The 22017-nt window shown below is 39.0% G+C and overlaps 1 protein-coding gene across 2 annotated transcripts in view; it reads left to right on the plus strand.

Moving 5' to 3' along the window:
- Positions 1 to 22017, plus strand: part of LOC124794882 (mitogen-activated protein kinase kinase kinase 13) — a 389688-nt gene that overhangs the window by 348794 nt on the left and 18877 nt on the right. For both annotated transcript variants that reach the window (XM_047258575.1, XM_047258576.1), the window contains exons 2-8: positions 4595 to 4851; positions 8482 to 8665; positions 14857 to 15048; positions 17186 to 17344; positions 18621 to 18888; positions 18973 to 19241; positions 20384 to 20537. In XM_047258575.1, coding sequence (XP_047114531.1) covers positions 4595 to 4851; positions 8482 to 8665; positions 14857 to 15048; positions 17186 to 17344; positions 18621 to 18888; positions 18973 to 19241; positions 20384 to 20537 — 1483 coding nt within the window. The remainder of the gene's footprint in view (positions 1 to 4594; positions 4852 to 8481; positions 8666 to 14856; positions 15049 to 17185; positions 17345 to 18620; positions 18889 to 18972; positions 19242 to 20383; positions 20538 to 22017) is intronic.

A 22017-nucleotide genomic window follows, 5' to 3' on the forward strand; every position in this document is an offset into this window, starting at 1 on the left:
CTAGAAAAAGCAGAAGGATGTATGTGTTCAGAAAACTAGAAAAAAATCAATAGGGTCACACCTCAATGAGGAACTTGAAATTTTCAGCACAGAACAGGAGCATATAGAGGAACTATGGCTCAAATGTAAAAGAATATTTGACCATCTACTGGACAGATGTGTACCCAGTAGAACAGTTCATAATGGGAGAGAACCTCCATGGTATACAGTCTCTGTAAAGAAACTTATTAAGAAACAGAGAGTACTGTATACTAGATGTAAGACAAAGCGTATGGCTATAGGTAGAGAGATGCTGAATGGAACGCGTTTGTCTTTCAATACAGCAATGTGTAAAGCCTTCAATGACTATCGAAACAGAATATTATGTAATGATATTTCACAAAACCTGAAGAAATTCTGGTCATATGTAGAGACTGTTAATAACGCCAGTCCTTGGTGAATGAGACAGGAACTGAAATTGAGGGTAGCAAGGCAAAAGCTGAAATGCTTAACTCGGTTTTCTAATGTTCCTTTACAAAAGAAAACCCAGGAGAATTGTCCCAATTTAATCCTCGTACCACTGAAAAGACGAATGAAATAAGTATTAGTGTCAGTGGTATTGACAAACAGCTGAAATCGTTTAAACTGAACAAGGCCTCAGGACCCGATGGAACCGTCAGATTCTATACAGAATTTGTGGCTGAGTTAGCCCCTCTTCGAACTGTAATCTATTGTAGATCCCTCGAACAAAAGCCGTACCCAGTTCATGGAAAAAAACATAGGTCACACCCGTCTACAAGAAAGTTAGTATATGTGATCCACAAAACTGCCGTCCACTATCCGTGACATCGATTTGTTGCAGAATCTTAGAACGTATTCTCAGCTCAAACATAATGAGATTTCTTGAACAGAATGACCTCCTCCATGCCAACCAGCTCGGATTCCGAAAATATCGACCATCCGAAACCCAACTCGCACTTTTCTCACCTAACGTACTGAAAGTTTTGGGAGTATTTCTTGATTTCCGAAAGCATTTGACTCAGTACGACATCTACGCTCATTGTCAAAAGTACGGATATGTGGGGTTTCAAATGAACTTTGTGACTGGATTGAGGGCTTTTTGGTAAGATGGACGCAGCATGTTGCCTTGGATGGAGAATCATCGTCGGATGTAGAAGTAACTTCGGATGTGTCCCAGGGAAGTGTACTGGGACCCTTGCTGTTCATGTTGTATATTAATGACGTTGCAGACAGTATTAATAGTAACCTCAGACTTTTGCAGATGATGCAGTAATCTATAATGAAGTACTGTCTGTAAGAAGCTGTATAAACATTCGGTCAGATCTTGATAAAGTTTCAAAGTGGTGCAAAGATTGGCAGATTGTTTAGAAATGTAAAACTGTGCACTTCACAAAACGGCAGACCGTAGTGTCCCATGACTATAACATCAGTGTGCCACTGCTGGAGTCCGTCAACTCTACAAATACCGGTGTGTAACACTTTGAAGGGATATGAAATGAAATATCACACAGGCTCAGTCGTGGGGAAAGCGTGGAAGACTTCGGTTCGTTGGTGGAAGACTGGGAAGTGCAATCATTCTACAAATGAGATTGCTTACAACTAATTCGTGCGACCGGTTCTAGAACATTGCTCAAGTGTTTGGAACCAAACAGGACTAACACGAGATATTGAACGTATACAGAGAGGGCAGCACGAATGGTCGCACGTTTGTTAGATCCGTGGGAGAGTGTCACAGAGATATAAAAGAAATTGAACTGGCAGAGTACTGAAGATAGATGTAGACTATCCCAAGAGTCTACTAACAAAGTTTCAACAACCGGCTTTAAATGATGACTCTAAAAATATGCTACAACCCCCTACGTATCGCTTACATAGGGATATTAAGGAAAGATTAGAGCTGCAGTCGTTCAAAGAATCATTCATTCTTCACGCGCTCCATACGTGAATGGACTGGGAAGAAACCCTGACAACTGATGCAGTGGGATATTCCTTCTGTCGTGAACTTCATGGATGTTCGTAGATTTAGATGTTGCGTTATTTTTTGACTTCAATTGTCAGATAATACAGTAACTATCCTGAATTAGCTGCATCTGCTAAGATCGGTCGTAGGTAAACGGTTAAATACAGAAACATGTATTTATACCTTTTAATATCAATCTCTGTCGCGTTATACTTTCTTCACTTGTTCCTAGCTATTAGATCACAGTAAGCGTACATTTAATTATTACAGTGTTCGTGAAAGAGTGAAACAGTAAAAAACTGTTTCGGAATTAAAAAATAACATTTTAGGTAAAATACGCTTCATTCTCTTTCTTGAAAGAAATTAGAATTATTGGCTGTAATAACGTGAAGTAGTGTAAGCTTCACGATGAATTTCTCTACGTGATAAAGAAGTTTCCTTAAATAATAACGCAATCGCCTTAATTGTAGATTTAATGTAGATCAGAAAGTTTCGATATTTAGTTTTGATCAGATCGGAGCGTGTGACCAATATTCTAATGATAGAATATGTTGCGTTATTTTTGAACAATACAGATGTTGCGTCACGCTTCGCAGTATTGTTTAGCGCATTTTTCTCAAGCGGAAACTATTTCGCTGTGGGTAAAATATCAGCAGCCAGGGCTACTGCACAGCTGTACTGTACCGGATTTGAAGTTTGATGAACGTATTCATTAATTAAAAGACAAACGGGACGTTTCATCTGCACAAGGAGGTTGGTCTAGAGAAAGTCATCTCCGGCATCTGTTAACTTTCTTTTGAGTGCTCGACTCCTTGTACAGAATCAATAAAGTCGAAAGACTGGGGCTGCTAGTGTTTTAATTTCATATATCATTAACGATTTATGTGGAAAGCTTGCAACTGTGTCAATAACTATTTAAATAAAAAAGTTACTGGGCCAGTTACGCTTTTACACTTATCGTCTCTCTTTTTAAGACATAAATTTCGCAACAGATCACACAGCACAAATCGTAATGCCACTGTGCTGTAACACGGCAACGCTGAGCCAACAAGGAGGCAATGTTGAAAGTTAAGGTTGGTAGCGACCGGAAATAAGTGAATTAGTTCCGTCCTCCATCAATACATGTACTGTACCACCATTACCCTTCTCCCAACCCACACACCGAAAGTCATCTAAGCTGATTATATATGGAGATTTTGCAACAATTTTTTCCAGTAATGTTTACAACGTTTCCTACTACTACTAGGTGGGAGATGTTTGCATCTTGGAAACTTGTTTCGAAACGCAGGAACCGCTATCCATGGCAGTGTCGGTACAGGTGATAAGAGACAATATTTTCGGGTATCTACTGCACAATCGCTGCTGCACGGCGCCAGCTTATGTTTACTAAATTTCAAATTCAGATTCCATCAAAGTTTAGTTGTGGTCGTATACACCGCGAAATGAAATGGACAAGGTAAGAAATTGCTGAAATGGCATCTTCCTATGAGTCAGAGGGTTCCTGTGAAATGTTAAGAGATTGCAAGAGTCTTGTATAAAGTGGGATTGAACATTTGCCACAAAACAAAAAAAGGGTTTTGCAGTGTGTGCGGATGTGGCAGGGGTATCGACTAGCATAGATTTCACTGTCATCTCTACAACGAATATACCAGGGTGTTCGGAAATTCCCGTTACAAACTTCTAGGATTTGTAGACGGAAGTGATTACATAATATTTTGAATAGGAACCCATGTCCGGGAAACGAACGGTTTCCGTGCTACAGCCGTTTAGAAACATGTTTGCTCGGTAAGTATGTAACAGGGTAGCCATGGTGGGTGGTGTCCGTGAGTGTTAGAGCAAGATGGTTGAGTACTCGTCTGCAGAATATACTTACATGATCCTTCTAAATAGCGAAGTTCACGATCATGGAAGAGCTGCTCGTCGCCTTTTCGAGATGGCCCTCCACAACGTCCGACTCCATCGCATACACTTTACACTATAGTTACGCAACGGCTTCGAGAAAGAGTACCTTCACTGTCTGCAGGCGTGACTGTGGTGCTCCAAGGAGACGCTGCACACCCAGGCTGAAGAGGCAATTTATTTGGATTTTAATAAGTGGAACAGTAAAAAAAGTGATGACTGGGTGACGCCAAATCATTAATTTGTAACAGTAGACCCTTTACTGGTATGTTTTCAAATGGTTGTAGCACCAATTCTAAATATTACCTACTCACTCAACACTACAAGGCGTAGAAATTTATAACGGGAATTTGCGAACGCCCTGTATAATCGTCCAGTCCGTCAATCAGTGCTGGACAAACTGAAGGTACTATTTTAGAGGTTGCTTGCTTCAGTATTTGAAATTTATTTGGAAGACTCTGGAAAACTGAAAGTCGCACCCTCCTAAAATTTGTGGCTTTCTGAGAAAAAAATGGTGCTACCATATTTGCCACAATTGCAAATTTTAGTAGATTTACAGACTCTTAAATTCCACATTTAGATCCCCTAGCAGGTTATTTCCTCCACTTGCTCAACGGATTTTCTTCACTGTAAGCTACTACACCTCTGTTTTCGTTTATTTGACAATGTTGGAAATGACACATGATGTGCTTATAGCAATTGAGTGATGCAGTTTGTGATCTGTTTGTGTTGCAGCATCCTGTGCATCCAGGAGGAGCTCGGACAGCTGAGTGGCAGCCCCACGGCAGTGGACGAGTGCTGTGGGGGCGGCGGCAGCCCCCTGGGCGCCCAGGCACCCTCACCGCCCCCACCGGCCCAGGCAGAGGTGTGCAGTGCCGGCCCCCGCGGCCCGCAGGACCGAGCCGGCTGGATCGACGGCCTCATCGGCTGTCTGCGCCCCGTCTGGACCATTATTGGCAAGGCCGCCTCACACGAGATCAAGAGCAAGCAAGGTCAGTTTCGCTTCCGTCTGTCAACAAAAACCGTGTTTAAAGACTATGAACTTAAGTTTTCTCTGTGCAATAGATACAGGTGAGCAGACAAGGTGTCGTACTAAATGTTCGTGTTGGACTCGTCACTGCAAATTTTCGATAAAAATCAGAAATTTCAAAAATATCTGCTTCTGTCATCATCAAGAAAGCAATTTACTGCCAAAGAATTTTAGGAAATAGGTAGGCCTATATGTAGCTGATGCAGTTGTGTCCACTGTGACCGTAGTGTCTTTGTTGCCATCGTAATGTACACTGTAGAGTGAGTGAGGTTCTGTAAGGTACTGACATGGATGTGCAGCTGTGCTGACTCCAGCACTGCAGCCAGCTGCACTACATTTCTCATTTGAAGATCTGTGGCATGAAGAGCCTGAGTGAGATGATCCTACAGATTCTTGATTGGGTTTAAATCCGTGAAATTTGGTGGCGTGTACACTGCGAAGCATGGGACGTATTGCATTGTCCTACTGGCAGATGCTGTAGTGCTGAAGAGAGACGAACTGCATGTAGGGGTGGTTGTGGTCCCCAAGAACAGATATATACTAGTGTCATTTCACTATGCCTTCAGAATGACAAAATTATCCAGAGCATGTCAAAAAATCACACATTCATTGACAGTTTCTTTTACAAGTATGAAGATGATCATCATAAATTGCTTCTTGCAATAAGATTTCATAATCAATAAGCTTTCTTTGAAAGATATTTTCAATAAGTTTTAAAAATTTAAATTTTTCTTTATATTTAAGCTTGCTTGCATCTTTATTCATATAACCATTTTACAAACATTATACATACAAAAGCAATGATTTTTGTTAAAAAGAAATGAACATTTTGTAAAAGAGATAACTCGTCATATACCTAGTTTACATATTTATCATGTAAGAGTTCTCACTTCGTTCCATTGTAAAGATCTCAACTTCTTGTTTGTAAAATAGGGTGTGTGCAAGGGTTATCGCAGATCAGTTCTAGGATAGATTAGTGGAATATTTCACCAAGGTGGGCAGAATACTGAAACAGTTCATTTTAACTGTAAATGAGGCAGTTCACTAAATTATTTTGCAAAATGTTTTTGTATGAGGGTATTTTTAAATTTCCTGTATGAATTCCTAGTACAAGTAGAGGGTGATGAATTGATTATGATTTAGATAAGAATCCATCCTCTTAAATCTTCTGGGCAAAGGAAGAGAAGTGATTTCCTGTTGCTGAACTAATTATTACAGTGGCAGTGGAGAAACAAAGAACAAAATGTGACTTGTGATGACTATGAATTTCATGTATCCCTTGGCATTGGATATTGTTACCGCATCATTTAATTGATTACAAATATAGTAGCAGACAAATTACATTGAAGTGGACAGTTTCACTTGTTTGTTACTGGTTCACAGAAAGCGTGCATCTCCAGGCAGAAGTTCATACTGAAATAATGCTGACCATCACCCTTTGCATAACCTAAGAATTTGTAAAAGAGATCAAAAGGTAAAAAGAATTTTGTGTTATTCAGTGATACTAGCACTCTGCCTAATATGACCAGTGACTAACTCTTCTCTAATATTGTATGGTAGTGTGAGTGTGCAAAGCACAAAGTACACACCAATGGAAAAATAATGAATTTATTTTCTGGGAAATACTTGTTTTGTATTGGTAGAACTTTTAACATGAGAATTAAGAATCATCTGATAAATTTATTTAATCTCTTTTGTTTCTTGCTTGCCTTTTTTTTGTCCTACTTTAGAAGAAGGAAGAGGAAAAAGTTAATTCTTATATAATCACAGGTAATGTCTTGGCTTCCACAGGAAACATATGACTCCAAATCAACAATTTAAAAAAAATTCCCTTTGTTTCCTGGATAAATATCATATTGTAAGTATGTGATGTCTTTGCACAGTACTGGCACTAAGACTTGAGCCACCTGAAACAAACTAAATTTCACATGTAATTGCCACAACATACGAGCAGTGAAAAATATCTTTACACACACATTATTACAAATGACTAGTGTAGCCCAGAGTTAGATGTGCTGTGGGACATGAAGGAAACAAAGGACCAATCTCAAACAAATATATAGGAGTCACAAGGAAGTTTTAGTCATAAAGATGTTTAAGAAGTTTTACTCTCCTCAAGTCTTTGGCATTCAAGAGGAGTCACCAAAGGTAGAGACAAGCTTATAGTTATTTAGCTGAGTAAGGAAGGAGAGATGCCGATGGAATAAATAACAGTAAGAAAATTACTGATGAAGGCAGAAAATCAGAAGATAAGAGAAGAAAGTAAAAGAGATACGAATGGAACTAAATGCAGACAGTGAAAGAGTTCAATTAAAAGAGGAATTGTGATTGTAACAGTGTGGATGAGCATACAGTGTGTAAACTTTTAGATGGCAGACCTCTCCCTAGTCCTGAATCGGTAGAAGTCGGTAAACGTCGGGAGGCTTCGGTAGGCACGCAGTTTCGACTGCTGCCAACATTACGTAGCTCACTGTGTTGTACAAGGTAGCCATTGTCGTCTGCTTCGTTATTGTTTTGCGCTGTACTGTTCTGCGTGTTTTTATTGTGCAGTTGTGCTAAATATTATCAAAATGAGTGAAGAGGCAGTTGCTGGCCCATCTCGGGAGTTGCCAACAACCCGTACCGGTAGGCCTACGGTTAGAAGGAAACCAGTATTACGTAGCGATGCTCGCAAAATTATATTGCGTGTGATTGAATGCTGCGAAAGGGAAAGGGAGCAGAAAAAATTGCTTCACCCCATTTACAAATCTTCAGTGAGAGCTGCTACATACACAGGACAAAGCATGCGTAGCATTGGAAGATTCAGTTTTCCAAGAATCATCCTGGCGTATCACCACAAACGCCTGGCAAGATAAGGTGAGTTTCCATTTCAGATATTTTGTTCGCGATCACTTTGAATGAGCGCCCTATTTCATCCGAATTAACTTATATTTCATTTTCCTTGCTACCGTATTGCTTTGTATGGAAACACCACTGCTTACTGTATTATTTCGAAACACATTCATATTACAGTACATACATTCATTTATATATATATATTTAAATGTTGTTCATAAACGAAACTGGATCGCCATGTACATTAAAATATATATATATATTTTTTTTTTAATGTACATGGCGATCCAGTTTCGTTTATGAACAACATTTAAAGCGAGTTTTACTTCCACGCCTTTCGTCTGCTTTCGTGTAAGTATGACGCGCAATTTGTAGTGCCAGCACTGCAACTAGTAGGCTTGCCTTGCCCCCCCCCCCCCCCCCCCCGCCCCCCCCAACGGCTCCTCTCCCCCGCCAGCCAATACTTGCTTCCTCCTCTCCCCGCACTCCCCTCACAACTCTGCCGTCTTACAGTTAACACACTGTAAAGTGAGAAATAAAAAGTATAATGGTGGAGAGGGCAAGGATGTGATGCATAGAAAGCTATCAACTTGGCAATTATAGATAATTTCTTTTTCTGTAATGTGTTCTTTATTTGACTTTTCTGTGGCTGTGAATGAAACAGACTTATTTTACGAATGCATACCAGTTTGGCTGTATGCACAATGCATTTTACTTTTATTTGCATTCATAAAAAAACCAAATAATATTTTTACAGATGACTGGGAAATACCCTTTGAAGATATCAGTGATTTGCAGTGGTTGGGATCTGGAGCTCAAGGTGCTGTTTTCAGTGGCAAGTGGAAGAAGGAAATGGTTGCGGTGAAGAAAGTACGTGAACAGAAGGAAACTGATATTCGGAATCTCAGGAAGCTTAATCATCCGAATATTGTACAATTCAAGTGAGTATTTCCATAGAGCTTACATGCATTACCTACTGACTGCTGGTAATCATTAGCTCAATGTTGTTCGTTAATAGGACTATTTACCAGTTGTTCCACTTTTTACAGAGCTTTTGATTACCCATTTTAAATCTATTTTGGATGTGCACCTGCCACATTATTTCATGCATACTTTTGAAAATATCCAGTAATCTATTTCCAAACTCTATTGCCTATAGAAACTATAAGAAACTTGGGACCTAAAAGATATTTAAGTGCATAGTAGTGTATGCTATCTCCAAGAATTCATGTAATTTGCTCTGCATTTCATCCCACAGCGGTCTTCTGCTTTGTATTTACCATAGTCTTCACTAATTCTCCACTCATAGCACACTTATATTACTAAGTCACTATCCCAGGCCACAGAATCCAGACCCAATTGCAGGTTACATATCTAAGGCTTCCAGGGCACCAAAAAAACTGATTTTCAGTATTTCATATAAATAGTGATCGGATTTAAAAATGTAAAATGCAGAGATAATCTAGTCACAAGGAGATCATACGTGTAAGGTTGAACACAGACAAGTATTACAATTATAAACTGTAGGTTTGTCTTGGGGCAGCATAACTCACTACATGTGCACTGTATCCATTGTTGCTTGTGGCACCATCCCTTGCATCAGGCAGTAAACAGCAAAAAATTGTCCTCTGTGCACTTTCTTTATCATGTGCATGCTTCCATGCATTGCTAAGTGCATAGTTGGTGGCTCTATTCAAGTTGTTTTCACATAGTCTAATTTCAGTTGCTTCCCTGATGATATTCTCAACAGTTTAATGCGTGAGCAAGTTTTATCATTTGTTCAGACAAAATCTTGTGTTTATTTAACAGGCTATGCTCAACCACAACTGATTTTTCCAAATATCTGTATTTAAGGTGTCACTGATGCTCAACGCAATGACTGGCAAGAAGCCTGTGTAAGCTGGCCTGCATAACCAATGCCACACTCGCAAGGAATATTGTAAATTCCCAGCCCACCCAAGCTGAGATTATCTTTAATAGGTAGCAAATTTTCTTTAATTTTTCCGAGTGGCTGGAAGACTGGTCTGATTCCTTGCCTGTTTAGGACTCTACCTATCTTACTAGTTGCTGCATCGCAGAATGAAAGCTGCACTATGCGCTAGTCCTCTTGGCTTGTTTGAACGACATGATGTCTTGGTTTGGTCAACAGTGTAGAGCTAATATCGTGGACAGAATACCCATTTAGAATACCGTCATCAGATAGTTAATCTCAGAGCTGTGGTGGTCCTTACGTGAAATAATCCTGGCTCTGGTTACTGAGATGTTCAACTTAGCTCTCCTCTGAGCTGGATGACAAAAGATGTGTCAGTGAAGACACAGATCTATAAGCATCATTTACTGTACACAAAATGGCTGAGTAATCCTTCTGATTTCTGTTTGACCAAGATGTCTAGGAAAGCTCTTGACCACCACCTAGATCATTTTAAATCTGTGCATCCTAGCATCAAGTTTACCATGGAGATGGAAAGTGATGGAAAGCTTCCGTTTCTGGATGTTCTGGTGTACAGAAAGGATGATGGAACACTGGGACACAGTGTTTATCAAAAGCCTAAGCACACGGACTGTTACCTGCATGCTTCTAGCTGTCATCCATCATTCCAGCATACGGGGGTCCTGCGGACGTTGGCAAGAAGAGCTTATGCCATTTCAGATGGAGAAAGCTTGACACAAGAATTGGACCATCTCAAGCTTATGTTCAAGTACAATGGCTATACAGATAAAACAGATCCGTCGTGCTTTCCAGTTTGGACCTTTGCCTGAACCACCAGAAGATACCTGCAAATCGGTGGCTTTTCTGCCTTTTGCTGGGAGCATTTCCTCGAAGATAGGAAGAATTCTAAAAAGATATCATATCGAAAGTATTTTTCGTCTGCCAGCCAAGATTTGAGCGCTTCTTGGCTCTGTTAAGGATGACCTGGATTTGAGGAAGCCCGGTGTGTACAAGATCACTTGCCACTGTGGCAAGGCTTATATTGGTCAGACAATCCGGACCATTCAGGACCAATGTGTTGAGCACCAGCAGCACACATGGTTGCTTCAACCTGAGAAATCTGCAGTGGCGGAGCACTGTCTCACCGAGGGACATAGAATGCTGTATGACGAGACACAAATGGTTGCCCCTGCATCTCGCTATTGGGACTGTGTTTTAAAAGAATCCATAGAGATTTGTTTATCTGATAATCTCATTAATAGAGACATGGGTTATCTTTTAAGTAAGACTTGGAACCCGGCGTTATCAGACACTAAAAAACAACAATCTGTGTTTCGATTGTCGGAATAAAATTTTTAATTTTTGATAGCGATGTCTCGATTTCACCTGTTTCCACCACAGGTGGCGTGGTACAGTGGAAACTCGATTAACCGTCATCTTCGGGACCATGGTCGGGACGGTTGAGCGAATAGACGGATAACAGAGACACTGTATTCCTCCAAAACATAACCTCAATCAATTATTTTATGTATAGACACATATCACTCTCACAATAATATAATAATATTTCAGAACGAAAACAAATTAAACACGATTTTAATAGCAAATAAAACTATTTACGACATGATAAAAATATCCGTACAGTAGCTACAAAAGTTGCAAAATACGTAATGTACAGTACTGTACTGTACTATAAACTTATAGGTGAAATAGTTTATCTAGCTTGGAAATAGTCAGTCAATTTCTTCTGCATTTTTGATGTTCGAGCTTTCACCATGGCAATATTTCGTATTTTTCGGAGCAGTAGTAGTGCCTGCGTTGCATTAGCCTCTTCTTGACTTTCAAACCATTCTATACACTTGGACAGCATTGTTTCGGCCTCTGAATGGCTAATAGTTTGTTTTTCTTCATGGTTTGAACACTTGTCTTCATCAGCCCCTTCTTCTTCTTCTTCTTCTTCTTCTTCTTCTTCTTCTTCTTCTTCTTCGGTGGCACTTACGCTGGCAACAATTTCGTCATCACTCAAAATTTGAAAACCCCCGTCCACTTTGTCACACTTTAACCACTCTGATACTTCTTCTGACGTCAAATTTGAGCTGATTTGTAAATTATTGCACAAATTGACCATCTCGTCAACTGTCACACACTCAGGTTCCTCCGATTCTTCACCTCTAGGTTGAGGTCTAAGTTTATTCCAGCCGTCCTTGAGATTTGATACTGACAAATCACTCCATGCAATGGCAACATTGAAAATGGCATCTTTAATACTGTAAGACCTCCAAAACTGTTTTACAGATGTTGATTCATCAGATGAGAGCAAACTTTTGATAAATATTTTTCTATAACGATGTTTCATGTTTTCGATGATTCCCTGATCCATGGGCTGGTATAAGTGAAGTTGTGTTTGCTGGAAGGAAGAGACATGTTATGTTGCCGTCATCACTTTTCATTTCACAAGTAGGGTGCATTGGGGCATTGTCTAATAGCAATAGCGCTTTCTGTGGCAACTTTTTGTCAGCCAAATGTGCTCTAACTTGAGGTACAAATTGTTTGTGAAATTGTAGCACGTCAACTGAAGGTCATATTTTATGTACCACTCTACGGCGGGCAGGTACATTTCCTTCCCACTAAAATAGAGTAAATAGACAAAGCGAATGCGTCACTGCACCTTAGAGCATTCTGTTATTACGGTATTATTATGCTGTTACAGCAGTGACGGTTAACAGAAACTGACGGTTTAAAGAGTGACGGTTAATAGAGTTTTTACTGTATGTTTACTTGCGCTAGAGGGCAGTTACGGCACCTTTTCATGCACGCGTTGTGGGCCATCTGCGGCCTGTATAGGGGTCGCTGCTTGTGCTGAGAAGTCAGTTCTGGTGAGATCGTGTACCGGCACTCTCACCTGAAGATGGCGGCCAGTTGGACCGCAAAAATATTGTGTCAAGATGTCGTTATGATCCGGCTGCACACCCGAGAAGAATATTATGTCTAGGAAAGGTAACTTCACGTCCTTCTCCAGTTGTAGTTATATCTTATATTGGGACATATGCTATTCAAATAGTCGACAGACTGCTAGAGTGCATCACTGCTGTGCACCCATATTAAAAAATAATCATCAGCATATCAGAAGAAGTAGGATTGATGTAAGAAACTGCTGTTCAATGCTCGTTCTTCAAAATCCTCCATGGAAAAAATTAGCTATGGCAGGTGACACTCGTGAACCTATGGCTGTTCCATTACTCATTTCATAGCAATTCCCAACTGTACAAAAAATAAGTGGTCATAAAATTGTGCTCAAATAATTTCAAAATTTCAGGAGGGAAATGAGTGTCCAGCAGTTTCCCAGATGTGTAGGTTGAACAGAAACTCCATGTACAGAAAACCGACACATACAGACCTGTATCTTAATGGGCATAGGTTTCATTGTTCAGCTCAGAAGGGCACTGTGCTGAACACGTTAACAGCTTAGAAGCAGTGAAAACGACTTCAGTAGAGACACTAGCTATGCATTTAGTAATGCGTAAATGATAAAGAAAGAGCACAGAGCAATGATGGCTACAATTCACAAACAAAATCTATGGATGTAGAGGACGCTGCCTCAGCATGCTCCATTTCCGTGTTGTCATCATGACATGTACCTTATTTCTGTATTTATATGTTAACAGTGTTCCTCTGATGACCACTGAAGATATGGGGCTTCATATGCCTAACCAACCTGGTGCTCCCTCTCATGAAAATCTCACTTTTATTAAGGTGATATTTTCACACAACATTCCTGTGATTGTGCGTATGAATATGCAACAAGAATCATTCTGAAAATTGAAATGGGATTCTACTGTAAGGAGCACATTCCTCCATTCACTCACGGTCCCTTGTTGGCTGCACAGTAAACAGCCCATCTCTGCATTGCCATGACTGAATGAGAGACAAATGATGTGAGGCAGCTGACATACAGGCCAAATGCTCTGATTGTCTGGCATAGTTTTCTCAGGAGACTGCAGCACATCATGCAACTGTAAGTTCCACATACAGTTGTCTTGTAGTCATCACTGAGTTTTCTTGTGGGGTGCCTTCTCTCTGTTACCCTTGAACTGGTATATAATAAGTGTTTCTGGGAACTGTAACCACAAGCTACTAAGAGTGCCGTTTGAACTCACCTGCTTCAAGGTGTCCAAGTGTTCTAGCCTTCCAAACTGGATCCAAATAGTGTATTTATGCCATTACAGTATTAACTTCACCTACAGACTAACATCTGGTTACAACAAAAATGCAAACAATATTGTGGCATTATGAGTCTAATACCATTGAGTTTCTCTATTACATCACTTGTAGAATGAGTTCCTTTGCTACACGGATAGCCGGCCGTGGTGGCTGAGGGGTTCTAAGCACTTCAGTCTGGAACCGCGCTACTGCTACAGTCACAGGTTCAAATCCTGCCCCGGGCAAGGATGTGTGTCCTGTCCTTAGGTTAGTTAGGTTTAAGTAGTTCTAAGTTCTGGGGGACTGATGACCTCAGATGTTAAGTCCCATAGTGCTCAGAGCCATTTGAATCTTTTTTTTTTTTTTTTTTTTTGCTACATGGATACCACAATTCAGTTTGTGGGGAAGTCTTGAGCATGACATACAGCAGTTGGTCACGTAGTCTCTTTAGAGTTCCCTCTATTTTCCTAATTATGTTCAGTTTTTGGTATTAGTGTAGCAGTAGTGTAGTGTGTACATTAATTGGAATGAATACAGTTCAAATATTGGCGAAACCTCACGTTGAGATGGGCTTGAAAGAAGACATAGTGAGATGCACAAAGGCCTGCAAACACAATATAATTGAGGAATATGTGTTGGTAATTAGCTGGTAATTCAGAGAAGATGGTAAGAAAATGCACAAGTTCTTAGCAGCCAATGAAGTTAGTGGTGTAGTCCACCCCCCACTCCTCTCACCTCCAATATCCCAGCAGTTGAACCTGGCCTTAGCTACAGTTTGGCAGGAGGCTACATGTGAGGTTGGAGTTTGGTGGTTGTGCCTACATATAAAAAGTGGACTAATTTTTGCCAGTACTTGTGAATGAAAACAAATATTTAAAATTATGAAATCTTTCTGTAAAAATGTTCAGTATGAGCACTGTTCTTCAGAAAATAAAATGAATTTGCATACAAAAAACAGAAGACTACATACACTTTATAATGAATTAACCTTTTTTTCTCCAGGGGAGTTTGCACACAGGCTCCATGTTACTGTATAGTCATGGAGTATTGCCCATATGGCCCTCTGTACAATCTGCTTAAGGATGGAGAGGAAGTACCTCCTGCTCGTCTTGTGAGGTGGTCAAAGGAGATTGCTTCTGGAATGAATTATCTTCATCAACACAAGATCATTCACCGAGATCTTAAAAGCCCAAAGTAAGTCAGAAAATGTTTGTTTGTATCATCTGTTATTATTATTTTCGGTAACCAGTACAAAACTGCTTTTAATTGCAGATTAAAGAAATTTGAATGTATTGATTGTAAATTAACAGCACTTTACGTAAATGATTTGAGTCCTTTAGCCAAAGTAATGGCGTTACCAGCTAAGAGTTATCATTTGTCACTGCTGTGTGTTAATGTCTTTACAGAACAGCCATTTATGTGGTACATGGATGTGTCACAGTAGCTAGCTTGTTGAATTTTTGCACCCTCTGTCCTACAATGTGTATCATTAATGATTGATCTATGCATTACTAAAAACTTACTGACCAGTGTACTGGTAAAGCTGCTACATCATAGGGCATAAATGTGATTTATCTTTCCTCACATATCAGGAATCAGTCTTAATGTCCAGCATATGTCCCTGTGTGGACAACTGAATGTAGCTGACTATCCAGATTGTTACTTGCCTGAATGTAGTCTGCACACCTTCTTAAGTATTGGATCAAATTAAGTGCAAGTCTAGGTATAATTCATAAATTTACAAATGATGATTCTGGGATTAATTGTACCTACCTGATGTTGACCTTACTTTTCTGGAGGCAGAGGCAGAGATAGCCACTCAGAGGCATACTCCACACTTAATATGATTCTCTTACCCCAGAATAGAACACAATTAAATAATTTATTTCCATGTAGCTGTGTGAAAACAGTAGCATAGAAAGAAGGCTAAATAAGAGAGTGTGGAACAGTTGAGTAAATCTGACATATCCAAGCTTGCCATATTCCACATTAAAGTGATACAGTGGTATTCCAAAAGAAGGAACAGATTTCAAACGTTTATTGCTTCCAAACTACAAAAGATACAACATACATGATTCCAACATTCCTGGAAAGGGAAAAATTCAAGTTTTTATGCATTCAGTGTGAGCACCATGTGTTACATGACAAGTATCAAAATAGTGGCTCATTTCCTACCACACACGGAGCAGCTGGTCTCTCGTTACTGGATTCAAAGCTATGTTGTTGACTTTAAAAGAGTGTCAGGCATAGGAGGGATAAAATGCAGTCTTTTACGTAACCCCACAGATAAGTCACAAGGTGTGGGGTCGGGAGATCTGGGAGGCCACTGCCAACGAAGTTCATCTTCTGCTCCTCCTCTTCCAATCCAACATCTCAGATCTCACACATTGTGACTTTTATCTGTGGGTTATGTAAAAGACTCCACTTTTGTCCCCCCTATGCCCGACACTTCTGAAAGTCTGTGACATCGCACTGTTGAAGCTTTGAATCCAGTACCAAGAGACCAGCTGCTCCGTGTGTGGTAGGAAATGAGTCACCATTTTGATATTTGTCATGTAACACATGATGCTCACAATGAAAGCATAAAAACTTGAACTCTCCTGTTTCTACAAATGTTGGAATTGTGTGTTTCTATCTTTTGTAGTTTGGAAGCAATAAATATTTGAAATCTGTTCATTCTTTTGGACTACCCCTGTACATATGCCATAATTACAGCAGAAATGATATGTCAGACTTCCAGAGGTGTGTTAGCCCATATTAAAAAAAAGAGGGGGGAAGATTGGGGTTTAACGTCTTGCCAAAATCGAGGTCATTACTCATTAGCGATGGAGCACAGGTTTGGATTGTTTTCAAGGATGGGGAAGTAAATCAAGCCAGCCCTTTCAGAGGAACCATCCCTGCATTTGCGTGGAGCATTTTAGAGAAATCATGGAAAATCGAAAACTAGATGACCGGACACGAATCTGAACAGTTGTGTTCCCAAATGCGAGTCCAGTGTCATATCTTCCAAGTTAGCATGAAAACCAAGTTATTATGATGACACAACTGTTTAGCAATTCAAGAAAATTAGCTGTGTTCCACTGAAAAATGGATACTTACTTAGAGTTTATAATGAATATTGTGCCACCTGAATACACAATGTCAGGATTTCTTTATGTGCCTGCCGGTGACTCAATACCCCTACTATGTAATCAGTGGTTGCATTTACTTCTAAATTGTTTACATTCTGCTAAAAAAATTTACATACTGTATTTACTAATATATGTATTACTTAAAGAAATTTTTTCCTCTAGATCTTTACATTAAGTAAATTAATTTTCTTCATTTTTAGCGTTTTGATTGGAAGAGGAGAAATAGTGAAGATAAGTGACTTTGGAACAAGCCGTGAATGGAATGAAAATAGCACAAAAATGACATTTGCTGGTACTGTAGCCTGGATGGCTCCAGAAATTATACGAAATGAACCCTGCTCTGAGAAAGTAGATATTTGGTGAGTAATATTACACTGTTAAATTACACCTTTACACACACCTCTCACCCTCCCTCCCCCCAATCTCTCTCTCTCTCTCTCTCTCTCTCTCTCTCTCTTTTTCTCATTCTGTGATCAACAAGCAGTATGAAGAACAGTGTGATTTACCAACAAGAGATGCAAGAGTTGTTGATAAAGTTTCTTTATTGAACAACCTGGTTTGGTCCATGGACCATTATCAGGTAAAACATTTACATCATCATACTAGGTAATATACAATGGCGTCAAATAATAAAATCCATGAATTGATCACTGTTGCCAAATAGTAATACAAACTACATTGCCAGTCATAGAAATGTGCCAGACAGTGCACTCACCTTAAGATGGACTATTTGTGTAACATGAGTGAGTGCAGTGTTTGCCACACTTTTATGATTGGTGATGTAATTTATACTACTAGTTGACAACAGTGATGAATACAGGGATTTTATCATTTGGTGCCATTGTATATTGCCTAGTATGATGTAAATGTTTTATGAACCTGATGATGGTGCATGGACAGAAACTGTTTGCTCAATAAAGGAACTTTACCAGCAGCTCTTGGTGGTAAATCATGACCACCTTCGAATATTTACAAAGCTTCTTAAAATAAATTTCCAGATCCTTTCCTGCACCTTGTGCCCATGACATGATGGTTTGTGACTACTTTTCTATCCTCCTAGTAACTGCATCTTACCCTTTGTTTTCCCTGTTTGTATCCTTCATCTAGCAAACAAGATCTTCAATCTGTATGTTTATCAGGCTTGCTCCATTGCCCTTGTTTTGACATCTGGTAATCAGATAACACTCTTCAGTTGAAATTACTGCTTGTATACAATATCTGTATTGAAAGAAAGCAATTACTTTCTTTTGTATATGAAAGATATGATGACAAATTGCAGTATGTGGGACTGATGAAAAAAGGAAACTAGAAAATAGGCCATCTATTTTCATATCATTTTTAGCTATATTTAAGATTGTATATTAATCAGTATTGGTACATTACACACACATTTAAATAGTAGTTAAAGTGAATGTTAGCCATTTCTGCATTTAGTCACAGTAACACTAGACTTTTAAAGATAAAAGGTTCCTAAATAATTGGCAGTACACTTCTTGTATTATCATAACCACTTGTAGAAAAGACTTTAAGAAAGACTGTATCCTGTAATTTTAATATATTATTACTGCTATACAAGACCAGTTAGTCTGATGTCTTTATTATTGGTAACTCAGGAAATTTTCTGAAATTTATAAGGTCTTATGGTGTTGTGCTGTGGGAACTGCTGACCTGTGAGGTGCCCTACAAAGATGTAGACTCATCAGCAATTATGTTTGGAGTGGGGAACCATTCCTTACAATTGCCAATACCAAGTACCTGCCCGGATGGCTTCCGCCTCCTCATCAAGCAGTGCTGGAGTGACAAGCCCCGCAACAGGCCATCATTCAAACATATTCTGATGCACCTTGACATTGCAGCTGTTGAAGTGCTTTGCACGACTCCGGAGAAATATCTTAAAACCCAGGTTTGTATTAAATTGCTGTTTCATAATTAGAGAAGTGTCTTGAATGTAATGAAATCATTTCCATAATTTATTTTGTATTTACAGGCAACTTGGAAAGAAGAAGTGCGTAGCAAGATGTTGCAGCTGCAGTCTAGTGGATCACGGTTGCCCAGGTGTGAGGAAGATCTTGTAAAAAGGAGAAATGAAGAGCTGAGGCATGCACAGGATATCAGAGAACACTATGAACGGAAGCTGGATAGAGTTAACGATATTTATCTTGAAGTACATGCACAGTTTCTCCAAGTGGCAGAACAAAAGAAACAATTGCGTGCTAAGACAAAGCAGTTGGAACAGTGGGAGCAACAACTGCGAAAGTAAGCTCTTCTTGATGCACTTATAATTTGGATGGAAAGAGAGTAGTTTTGTTGGGAAGGTGAAGAATGGAGCCACACTGTCAGTGGAGATAACATCACAAAGGCAGATATGCATATAGTTTCTTACAGCATTATATTCCCTTTTCTTATTATATTAGTTTCTTTTTAAAGCTCATGTTGGTATGGAAAGCTATTTTTACTCTTAAAGTTGAGTGCCATGTTGCTTCACCAGTTTATTTTTGTCTCACAAAGTTCCACAGTGTGTTTCATGGAAAGAAAGGCTATGACATCAAATTTATCGTAGCTTTTGGAGTGAAATAGGTTATCAAATTCAATAAAATGGTAGATACTGTTGAATGTGTGCCTCTGTCCTGCACCTGATACCAGTAGTTTCCTTAAGGTGTTTAGACATGAACATCTTGTTATGAAAGTCTTATTCTTCTCATACAGTTTTTTTCAGTTATTTACATATTTGCATTTAATTCATTCAATCAATTTTTCTTTATCTTATTAACACCTGAAAACAGCCCCCCCCCCCCCCCCTCGCCGAGCATTTAGTATTGTATTACTGTTTGTATAGTAATTTGCAATGTCACTGAATACACGCCTTCATTCTCCACTGAATGACTTGTATGTGAAAAGCAAGATTGGCCAGAAGCCAACAGTCTTTCGGTTTTACCTCTTTCCTTGTTTGTTGCTGCTTTCATTCTCAATTGTTGCCATTATGTCGGAAATTATCATAAAATGGTATAACCCGAAAAAACCACATCTAAGTTGGAACAAGCAAATCTTGATAATTAGTGAATGCAATAGTACAGACAACTCAATAAAAGTTCTAAATGCCACCTCAGATGATGTATGCCACCAACAAGAGAAAGATGTGGTATGTCTGACAGTAGATTTAAGAATTAGTCTTTTTAATGGAATAAGAAATATGGCAATGTCATGTTGGAACTTCAGTAATGCATTCCTATTAAGTTGGTGTGTATGAAGTAATTTTTCTTTTGAAACACTGTGCTTTGAAAGTACATATTCAAAAAGTTAAAGTAGATAAAGCTGCTAAAGGCAATTTAATGTCATGTTGATGCCATATATTGGACAAATGACCAAGTTTTCACTAACTGAATATTTTATCTTTACAGGCGTGAGAAATATGTAAATGTAATGCAAGCAGGTATGAAAAATCAAAAGCAAAGTACAAAGAGACGAAATCCTCTTTGCAGTATGTCTACAACCCCAACTTCGCCAGAACAGCAAACAACAAGCCCTGAATCTCCTAGGAACTGGGCTGAGGGTGTAAGTAGCTTCTATAAGCTATCTTGATGCAGTGACCTGACACTTTACATATTTTGTTTTCAATCCAAGCATTTAGACCTTAATTTATTAAAAGCTGATTCTTGTAATTTACTTTTTTGTGGCTAAGGGGAAAAAGATACGGAGAAGTATTATGTATACCAGCTGATATTAGGTGTAATTTTAATGGAAATAAATAAATAATTTTAATAGAAATACTGTGACAAATCAGTGCATCTTTTCTTCAGTTGAAAATATTGAAATTTACGCAAGTTCATAACACTGCTAAATATTTCTCACTCTGTCAACATTTTTTGACCTTTCTTCAATCTTGCTTCCATTAGCAAGTGCAATGTCACAGCTGACTCTGGTGCTTTCATCTTTCCGAAAGCCCAACTGATCATACTGTAACAGATCCTTGGCTGTTTTCCATTCTTCTGTATATCATTCTTGCTAGCAATGTGTGTGCATTAAGTGTTAGCTGATTGTGTGTTATTTGTTGCACTTATATGTACTCATTATCTTCAGAATTTTGTAGATGATATTTATTTGAAAGTCTGATGGTGTGTTGCCAGTCTCGTAGATTCTATGAACCATCTTAAATAGTAGTTTGTTTGCAACTTCTCCCAACGTTCTTAGAAATACCAATAGAATGTTATCTATCCCTTCTGCCTCATTTGATCTCATGTCTTCCAAAGTTCTTTTACATTCTGACTCTTAATACTGGATCCCCTATCTCTTTCATATCAATTCCAGTTTCTTCTTCTATCATGTCGTGAGACAATGTCTCTGCCTTTAAGAGTTTCAATGTAGTCTTTCCACCTATTCACTCTCTCCTCTGTGTTTCACTGTCGAATTCCTATTGGACTCTTTAATGTTTCCATTCTTCCTTTTAGTTTCATTCATGGTTGTTCTAGCTTCTCTGTATGCTGAATCAGTCCTTATAGCCATCATTTCTTTTTCGATTCTTCACATTTTTTCTGCAGCGATTTTCCCTTGTTTCCCTACATTTCCTACTTATTTCATTACTAGGTGACTTGTATTTCTGTATTCCTAGGACCTTGCCTAGTACAGCGGTGCAGGTCTCCCGCATCGTCCCCTACGCTCCTCGGAGTATGGGACCTCATCATCATCATTTTTGTATTTCCTTCTTTCATCAATAAATTTAAGTATTTCTTCTGTTACCCGAGGTTTCCTCACAGTTACCTTGCATGTATCTATGTTTGTTTCCAGCATCTGTGATTAATCTTTGAGATGTCCACACCTCTTCAGCTGAACTGTACTGTAGTATTCCATATCACAGTATCCACTTCCTTAGAGAATTTTAAATGCATCTCATTGTTCCTCACTACTTCTGTATTCCACATTAGTTCTTCTGGATGATTGTCTAAAATTTTAGTTTACTCTTTATTGTTACTAACTTGTGATCTTAGTCCTTAGCTGCTCTTGGGTTTGCCTTACAATCCAATATCTGAATTTTGTA

Source organism: Schistocerca piceifrons, chromosome 4 (assembly GCF_021461385.2).
Source record: "Schistocerca piceifrons isolate TAMUIC-IGC-003096 chromosome 4, iqSchPice1.1, whole genome shotgun sequence".
Taxonomy (NCBI): Eukaryota; Metazoa; Arthropoda; class Insecta; order Orthoptera; family Acrididae; genus Schistocerca; species Schistocerca piceifrons.